Source organism: Sinocyclocheilus rhinocerous, unplaced genomic scaffold, assembly GCF_001515625.1.
Source record: "Sinocyclocheilus rhinocerous isolate Xijiao unplaced genomic scaffold, SAMN03320098_v1.1 scaffold4629, whole genome shotgun sequence".
Lineage (NCBI taxonomy): Eukaryota > Metazoa > Chordata > Actinopteri > Cypriniformes > Cyprinidae > Sinocyclocheilus > Sinocyclocheilus rhinocerous.
This window is the reverse complement of record NW_015623507.1, coordinates 72,899-82,065: the sequence shown is the minus strand read 5'-3', so window position 1 is coordinate 82,065 and position 9,167 is coordinate 72,899. Positions and strand designations below refer to the sequence as shown.

The 9,167-nt window shown below is 36.3% G+C and overlaps 2 protein-coding genes and 1 long non-coding RNA gene across 4 annotated transcripts in view; 2 read left to right on the top strand and 1 right to left on the bottom strand.

Moving 5' to 3' along the window:
- The window catches only part of ero1b (endoplasmic reticulum oxidoreductase 1 beta), a 31,065-nt gene extending 29,518 nt beyond the window's left edge, over positions 1 to 1,547 (bottom strand). The window contains exon 1 of one of the 2 annotated variants that reach the window (XM_016510776.1): positions 1,133 to 1,547. In XM_016510776.1, coding sequence (XP_016366262.1) covers positions 1,133 to 1,300 — 168 coding nt within the window. In that variant the 5' untranslated portion in view covers positions 1,301 to 1,547. Of the gene's footprint in view, positions 1 to 96; positions 320 to 1,132 lie in introns of those variants that run through there. The other variant, XM_016510841.1, reaches the window with a different exon arrangement.
- Positions 1,548 to 2,108: 561 nt separating this feature from the next.
- On the top strand, positions 2,109 to 2,941 carry LOC107707270 (uncharacterized). The gene is made up of 3 exons (XR_001636238.1): positions 2,109 to 2,515; positions 2,726 to 2,763; positions 2,851 to 2,941. It is a non-coding gene; the product is annotated as an uncharacterized LOC107707270 (long non-coding RNA).
- A 1,856-nt stretch (positions 2,942 to 4,797) lies between these two features.
- LOC107707123 (GTPase IMAP family member 8) lies at positions 4,798 to 8,784 on the top strand. Its single transcript, XM_016511067.1, has 6 exons — positions 4,798 to 4,807; positions 5,354 to 6,028; positions 7,198 to 8,046; positions 8,100 to 8,150; positions 8,348 to 8,452; positions 8,639 to 8,784. The coding sequence occupies exons 1-6, from the start codon at positions 4,798 to 4,800 to the stop codon at positions 8,782 to 8,784; spliced, it is 1,836 nt and encodes a 611-aa protein (XP_016366553.1).
- Positions 8,785 to 9,167: the final 383 nt, after the last annotated feature.

The window sequence follows — 9,167 nt, the reverse complement described above, 5'->3', positions numbered from 1 at the left end:
ATATACATATACATATATATATATATATATATATATATATAACTACTTCAACTACTTCATTTGGTAGTTATAAATAGCACACACACGACTTCTGACCTGCTTTGAATGTAAAAGTCCAAAAAGTCCCAAAGCAAACAGAGACGCCTCCCAAAAACTGCATCTGTTTCCAGACATCCCTTTACAAACGCAAACCCTGCTTTAAGTTAAAGTGTTGAGCGGTTTCTAGCAGCTGTCATCCCTGATGCAGGACTGGATCGGAGAGTTAAAGCTCCTCTGGGATCACAACCCGCTTGAGATGAGCTGTCAAAACTTTACCAACTACCGCGTGGAAATACAGCCGCGTCGCTCCGCCTCCAAACAAAGATACGTCACACGCGACGCGCTGTAGTTCTTCACTGGCGCGCATAGCGCTGTAGCCAACGGCGGAGGGAAAGATTCAAGACTACAAAACCCATAATCCCGCTGACGTCAGCGCATCAAGCGGACCAATGGGACAACAACACGCTGAATAACAGACGGTTTTCTTTCCTGCGTATTTTAAATTTCTGTCCATTTATACCGTATACTTTCTTTCCTTTATTATTCGTTTAAATTAAGTAAACTGAACCTTTTTAATTATATGTTCTATATTAATATGTGCTTCATGGTGTCAAATTATTTTAAACTTGAATATAACGCTTATAATAAAAACAAATGCATAAAATGTGAAGAAAAAAACCCAAATACGAATAAGTACAAATTAGTAATTAAATAAGTGCAAATAAGTAATTAAATAAACGTGAAACATGTGAAGAAAACAAATATCCGAGCCTAAAATGTTTCGGATACATATCAAAATATTTTTTTCTCTACATATTAACTGGCCAGGATCACTGACAGCCACACAGACAGTGCAAAATAAATGCTTTAAAACAAAATACGGACAAGAACACGCGATATTTAGCAACGTAAACATGTAGAGTTTCAACAGAAAAACACTAAACGGCGCGGAAAACCGCAACGGACTGCGGACGTGCTGACGTCACATTCGCGCGACAGTAGAACATGCCAGAAATACTATGGCAACTGTGTCAAAAGCAGAAATATTAACACAACATAATGTGTTTTTAGCCATAGCATCAAATAAACTTACATGACACAAGCAGCTTTGGTCCTGGCTGTCCGGAGTATCTCCGTAAACAGGCTCCTTCTGTGGGCTTTTGCTCTTGGCGTTGTTTTGAAACCATCCCCAGCCGAAATGACCGCAGAATAAACTCAGGAGTAAAACCAGCAGTCCGCGGGTTTGTGTTGCGTTTAACATGGCTCACGCAAAACCCGTTTCCAAAAGCCCAAAACATACACAGACGACGAAACCACTCAAACTGCCCGTTTAGAGGAAACGGCAGAACTCCCTCATGAATATTTTGAATGATAATTACACGCTACACATCAATTATAAAGATGAGCGACGTCGCGTTTGCTGTCGGGAAACAAAAACGCTAGAAATGCTCAAAATTGTGGCCAAACATCGACACCGGAAAACGCTACAGAGTGGGGGCGTGGCTAAGCGCGCGGGGTGTTGAAGTGGGCGGTGCTTATACGAAGGCGTCAGATGATAGACAGTTGTTTGCTCCTCCCCCGTCTTTCACTTTTTGATTTTTTAAGGGCACACTTTTACTCAGTGTAGCTTGAGAATTGCACTCAGTGTAGATTATGATTAAAACACTAAATAAATAACATCAGTGGAAATGAATGCATCGTTGCAGCGTCAGCAACTGAATGAGCATACACAAAAAAGGTCACAAATTATAAATTGAACCATAAAAAATGACCATTAACTTGGAAATAGCTGACTATAGTTCGCTAAAAAAAAGTTCGCTTTTTTATTTTTAATGTGACCAACCTTCACTCCTAGAAACCTTGTCATGGTTTTAAAATATGGATTTAAAATAAGATATTTAACTTCCAGAACCGGAAGTGAGGGGCGGAGTTATTGACAACGAGAGAGCACGGTGAGTAGTCTGTAATGTTTTTGTTATCATATGTTTAATAATTATCGTATATATTACGTTAAGCATTTATCTGCTAAGTACTTAATGTGTGCTTGGCTTTATTATCTTATATTGAAACTTGAATTTGTTGTCATACTTTATAGTATATAACTTTTTTCTGTGGATGTTTCGATTAATTTTCGGATGCATGCTGTAAATGGGCCTTGTGGTGAAGTTTTGAAGACGTTTATTATTCATAAGAATAAATAGTTTGCTTTAATTCCCTCTGTTATATGCATTGTTTGTGTGTTAATATTACCTTGTAGTTGAGTTATTTTAATCCCATTTGTCATCACTAAGATAATTGTGTGTGTCTTCATCTCTTGTAGAGACATATAAGGATTCAGAGGTGACACATTACCTAACATTAAGTGTTACAGCAATCACCAGCAGTTTTCTGCTTGACCAGCATGTTTAAGCCAGCCAAACTGGTCAAATTAATAAGTCATCTTCAAATCCACTTCAACATGCAGTTGTCTGTGGAGGTATGAATATCTTGAGTTGTTTGTTTAATGTACTCACAATTTATTATTGCATAATAGTTTACCTGTGTACTTATTTATTTATTTTAGGCTATACTATACATCTTTGCAACCAGTTATTGGTGTGATTATTTAGTTGTTAAATTAGGAACAAGGAATGTTTTTTTTGTGCTATTTACAGGGAGAATATTCTTATTTGTTGTTGTTTTCCAGTACATCTTGTCTTGGGAGCACCCTTTGATTTTACATCTGTAAGTAGTTATCAGTTAAAGTAATTGACCTTTATGATGTTGCAGCAGTTGATATTTTAAAGATTTCTCTATGTGTGTGTCCTCCAGTGTGACATTCCCATCATACGGAGATGGTGGACTCCAGATGGTTTTCTCTGAAAGGTACTGGACATTTCCTCCAGCACAGCATTACATTAGCACCCCCTTCTGACCAATTTGAAATTAACCAAGATACGTGTCTATTACAGTGCTGACACCCTACAAGAGGCCCTTCCAATTGGATAACAGGCTACGCTTGTGAGGTATGTCTAAAATCTATCTATCTATCTATCTATCTATCTATCCATCTATCCATCCATCTATCCATCCATCCATCTATTCATTCATCCATCCATCTGTCATATAAATGTTATACCTTTCTATTTGTTTCAGTGAGAAAAGTTGACTCTTTCATTGACTTATTAAGAGTCAGACCTGTTTAGAGCGAAGCTTCTGCATCTGTATAATTACACAAATAACTGTATAGGTCTACAACTAAATTACACAAGATGTATATAATGTTTATAAAATGCTTAATATGTCATTATAAAATGCATACATACATAAAGTATGACGTATCGTGTAATAAAAGCAAATTACCCCTTAAAAACCGTAAGGTGGCGCTACTCTATTAAAAAATGTAAGCTCCGCCCCTCACTTCCGGTTCTGTGGCTGCGGGTCTGCAGCTGGATACTATTGTCTCTGAGAGATTCTGCAGTCTGAGGGGTTTTAAAGGCTTTAGCCTGAATCACCTGAAGAGGGCGAGAAAGATTGAGAGAGAGAGAGAGATTTAATTTTGAAAAAAAAAAAATTTAATCTGCACACCAAACAGTACTTTTTTATTCATAATGTCTTAAATTTTATATTGTATATTGTTTTTATTTTTTATTTAATATTATTTAATTAATTTAATTAATAATATTTATATTAATTAATTATTAATATTAATTAATAATAATATTAATATTATTTAATTTATTATTAAATTATATTTCATTGTTATTTGCTATACCGTATCACTATTATTACTGTTTTTTAAATACTGTATCTAAACACAAGCATGCGAATGATGTACTTTAAACTCAACTGAACTGAAATTGAGACAGAGAGCGCACAACAATAAAACAAAACAAAACATTGTTATCAAATGAGAAAGGCGTGTTAGAACTTTAAAGTAAGTTTTCACGTACATTGTGTCGTAATGTGGTTTGGCAGCATTCACAACCTTGAGAGAGTCGAGCTGGAATGTGATTCTGTGTTATGATAAACGTAGTACAGTATATGATATGAACATGTAGTCTCATGTTAGTAAGTATAAAATCCAAAAAGGATATTTAAACTCACGCTAATTTTAAGAAGGATATAAAAGGAAAGCTTTAGTTCCTGGTTAACTAAAAATGATTTAGCTGTATTTAAATCAAAAGTTGACTTTGAGTTGAAATAAGGCCTTTAACTGGACTATACCATACATTTTCTGGAACCCTTGACTATTGATAATGGATAGATAATGATCACACCATTTATCCTCACTAACCGTAATAATTAACATTTAACCGCACAGTCAGAATCACAGCTCACTGATTCAAAGAGTAAACAAATGATTGTCATACTGTATATCCATACTGTAGCTTTAAGGTCAAATTGATGAGGTTAAGTTCTATTAAGCTATGACTATAATAAAAAAACATCACCCATTCAACAGCTACTTGTTTTATTTTATTCCAGTCATATGCATTTTATGAAACACTGAAAAATATAAGTGACCTTTACACAACATTATCAGCCATGAGACTAGACAAACCTGATATTTAGGTTATAGATGTGAGTTTAAAGATTCAGTCTCGTTTCTGAGCGCAATAATGCCAAGCTGAAGGGAACTTGTGTTCATCCTGGGTGTCGGTCTGGCAGATTTGTACTATTTGTATACGATTTTATGTGATTTTATTTTATTTTTCTAGTTTGTACTGTACTGTACTTGTTGTTTTGGATAACAAAACAGGAACACATGCAAGAGCGATGAAACAAGGTAAAGTTTACAGACATCGTTTTTTTAAGACATCAAATTAACATTTGCTTTGAGTTGATACTAAATGCATTCTTTACTGTAAACAAAACAGTTTAGTCCTTTATTGTGTTGTGCTCTATATCTGCAGTTATACCATACATGTAAATGTATAGCCTACTGTAAAAAAGGTTTTTCCTTTGCGTTTTTTAAAAGTTTCACATATAGACGACAACGTTGTCAAACAATCCCCATTAACACAGAAAAAAGGTAAAATTATCGAAAATCATATATATAATGTATTTGCTACCGTATTTTTTACGGTAAAATTCCGGCAACCACAGCTGCCGTTTTTTCTACCGTAAATTTTACAGATTTTTTTTTACAGTGTATGCTTTAGTAAAATAATCACACGATCAACATTTTAAATGAAATTTGCAGTTTGACTTTTCAGTGTCCTTGTGTTGAGCTGCTGTTCTGGGATGGCAGAAATCTGACAAAGCCTCAGTGATAAACACAATATTAGATTATCACAATATAAAGTTGCATGTTCTTCTCGTTTTGTCACAGAGTTGAGAGCAGTTCTTATTGGAAGGCAACACTGTGGGAAAACATCGGTGATCAACACTATATTGGAAACCAGAACAGAAGCTGAAGGAGATGAGAATGTGAAGAGAGAGGGATTTATTGATGGCAGAAGAGTCAGTCTGGTTGAAACTCCTGGCTGGTGGAAAACCTTCAATCCAATAGATTTTTCCAACATCTCCAAACTGCAGCTGGTTCGCAGGATTTCTCTGGTTTCACCCGGACCTCATGCGGTTCTGATCGTGATTCGGGCCGATTCTGCATTTACTGACCCCGATGGGAGGTTTCTGGAGGAGCATTTGGAGCTGCTGGGTCCCAATGTCTGGACTCACACCCTCGTTATCTTCACAAGAGGAGATTTAATTCAACGAGAAGACATAGAGCAGCGTATTCAGGAGGAGGGGTCGGCGCTCAAGCGGCTTATTGAAAAATGTGAAAATAAATATCAAGTTTTTAATAATTCAAACCATCACGGCCGAACCCAAGTCGAAGAGCTGCTCAATAAAATCGAAGGAATTGTGAAGACGAGTAAAGGCATGCACTTTAACATTGACTTGGAAAAAGTAAAAGAAGTCAATGAGCAGTGGGAGGAAATTCAGACCAGAGCAAATTCTAGAAAATCCAGAGTACAGAAGGAACGGTCAATATTTAAAGAAAAAGGTAAGATAAAGGTACAGTTAAATTTGTGGTTGTTCGGTGAATTTTGGCAGGCGATATTCATTTATTTTTCTGTTTGTTGTTTGGATGAAAAAAAAAACATTTTAATATTTAAACTTTAATCTGGTCTGCCTCAACTGTCTAACAGAGCTAGTCAATGTCAAAATGTCCGAGATTGAAGAGGGCGGGGCTTTATTGTTCTTTTTACTGTGCTTTTCTTTTTCTGAATTCCAATGCAACGCTTCAGTTGTTAACATGGAAAGAGTGTGAGAAAATATTTAAGTGGACCAACTGAACATTTAATATTTGACAACGGTTTTACGATAGAAATGTTTAACGATCGAAATACACAAAATAATGATCTTTAAAATAGCATCATATGACCCCTTTAATATCCAATGAAGCAAACTACTTGACGGTTTTTCAAATTTTGCAGATTTGAATTAAAAAATATGAGATGAATCATTTGCGGGATTCATATAATTCAAATGTAATTTTAAATTTGCCATTTGTAGTTTTGGGTTTTCGACATGTTAATGGACAATTTTCCATGGTCTGTCTCTGTTATCTCTGGGAAACGAGGTTACGTTAGTAACCAGACTGTTCACTTTCAAAACGGTCTCTCAAATTACACTTACCACACTAGGTGAACAATTTATCCAGTAGCGCTGTGCTATAAGTGCAGAAGGAAAAGCTGTCCTGCGAGCACAGCCCTAGGGTGCCAGGGGTGAGGGTCCTAAGGGAACATGGGCAAGTAAGGGTATAAGTAACCAGGAACTGATGGGGCCCATGCCCTAAGGCCGGGGTCCCCAGAGAAATAGCCCTGATCACCAGCAGGGCTACAAGATGGCAAGGCAGACCAAATCCATGCCTAAAATGTCCAGGTTACGCATCAAAAATAGTGGAGTGTTCCTTTAAGACTGGTTTTGTGGTCCAGAGTCACATATGGATAAATGTGAATGGATGCATAAGCTATTTTAAAATAAAAATATTATTTGCAAGTAGATTACTTCTTGCAATCTTACTGTTCTTTTTTTTAATTCTCTTAAATACATTAAAGTCCTTTGATTTTTTAAATTCTTTTAAATAAAAAGACCATTACCAGTATATATCAGGTGTAAACAGGCTCATCTGCAGATCCTTTACATATCTCAACTGTCCTTTTATTTCAGCATATGTGCGTCGTCTTGAGGAGATCAGAGTTGTTGTGCTGGGATGGGTTCTTGGTGGAAAGAGTTCAGCTGGAAACACCATCTTGAACCGAGATGAATTTGCCATCGGAGGAAAAACCAGAGAATGTACGAGGAGGTTTGGAGATGTAGACGGAAGGAAAATGACTGTTTTGGACACTCCAGGCTGGTGGAAGTACTTCGCATCTGAACTCAACCCAGATTTCATTAGATCTGCGATCTTAGGAAGCGTTTCAGAGTGTAAGAAGTTCCCTCACGCCATGCTGCTCGTGATCCCAGCAGACACGTCATTTCAGGAAGAACAAAAGAGAATCACTGAGCAAAATATGTCTATCCTGGGAGACGACGTCTGGAGACACACAATAGTTCTGTTCACGTGGGGCGACAAGTTTAAAAACATCTCAATCGAGCAGCACATTGAGAGTGAAGGTGAAGCTCTTCAGTGGCTGATTGAGAAATGCAGGAGCAGATACCACGTCTTTGACAACACAGACAAGAACAATCGAGATCAAGTCTCAGAGCTGCTGCAGAAGATTGATGAGATGGCGGCAGAAAACAGTCTGTTTTGTCTCAAAACACGGAAAAACTGTGATGAGAAAAGCTGTCAGAAAACTGACAAACAGGAGGCTCTGAATATGGAGATCAGACTGAAGGACATCTGCCACTTTCTGGACGAGGGGTTTAAGAGAAAAGCTGAAGAGATAAGAAGGAAGATCGAAAAGTTATGCATGGATATCTTGGAAGTACATCTAAACCTTCAGGACTCTTGGAGTATGGATGATCCTATTGACTGTATGTTTTCACTCACTATTGTGTTGTCAGGTATAATTTGTAAATATATTTCTATGATTAACATTTTCATAATGATGTTTCAGTAGATCAAGATAAACCCCACAGACCATTAAAAGCGATCAGTGCACCTCAACAGGACAACAGTAAGTGGGATTTATTTATATATTTGTATCAGAACTGGATGCAAGCATATATATTTAAGTTGGCATATGCATAAAGGATCAGCAGTTGTATGAGGTGTCATGAATTAATCTGAGTGGGTTCAGACTCAAGGGTGGGGGGGGGTATTTTGCAAATGTCTGTTTTATGAGCATTAATATTATGACTTAATTTCTTTCAGTCCCTGAGCCGATTAAAACACTTCTGGTGAGAGAGTTCAGCAGATGGGAAAGTATCATCATAGATGGTGTTCAGGAAAGTTTCCAGGACATTAAATCATCATTTGGTAAGTCCTTCAACAAAGAGTTTGTGTTCCAAAGAGAAAAAGCACATTGAAGCGTATTTGTAAAACTAACATATATAAGACACATCTAAATATGCATTTGTAAATGTAATAAAAAAAATTAATAAATAATTTTTTTAATGATAAATGTAATTTGTTCTGTTCTCACATTTACATGGTCATTTTCAGAGCTCTCTCAGGCTGAGAAGAGGCAAAAGTCAGTGGATGCTGTTGAGAGATGGCTACAGAACTGCTACCATTATGTTCAACATACTATTGATAAAATACAAGCTCCAGAATCAGGGATCAGTACAAAGAGACTGAAGATACAATGATTACTTGATGATTTACAGTTTGTGTGTACATATATATATAAAATGCATGAACATAATTTAATTAGGATTTTAAATGCAATTTTATTATATTCGTTTTTTTTTTCAACTGCTTACACACATTTTCAAAATTTTGCCTCTTTTTTTTTTTTTCAAAACTTTACACACAAATCCAAAAACTGCACACACACAAAATGCAAAATGCCTCGCATCTCTTGCAAAATGAAGCACTGCATTCAAAATATCACAAACACATCTCAAAAGCAAACATTTGCAAACACCTTTGCCATAATATTAATTCCTGTTAGATTTTTGTGTGTTGCATAGAGAATTGTGTTGTGTTTTGCCAAAAGTGTTAAAAGTAAAGATTTAGTGTGTAAGCAGTT

Coding starts and splice junctions, on each gene's coding strand:
- LOC107707123 (XM_016511067.1), top strand. Junction 6,029..7,197: donor GTCAATATTTAAAGAAAAAG/GTAAGATAAAGG, acceptor CTTTTATTTCAG/CATATGTGCGTCGTCTTGAG. Junction 8,151..8,347: donor TGCACCTCAACAGGACAACA/GTAAGTGGGATT, acceptor AATTTCTTTCAG/TCCCTGAGCCGATTAAAACA.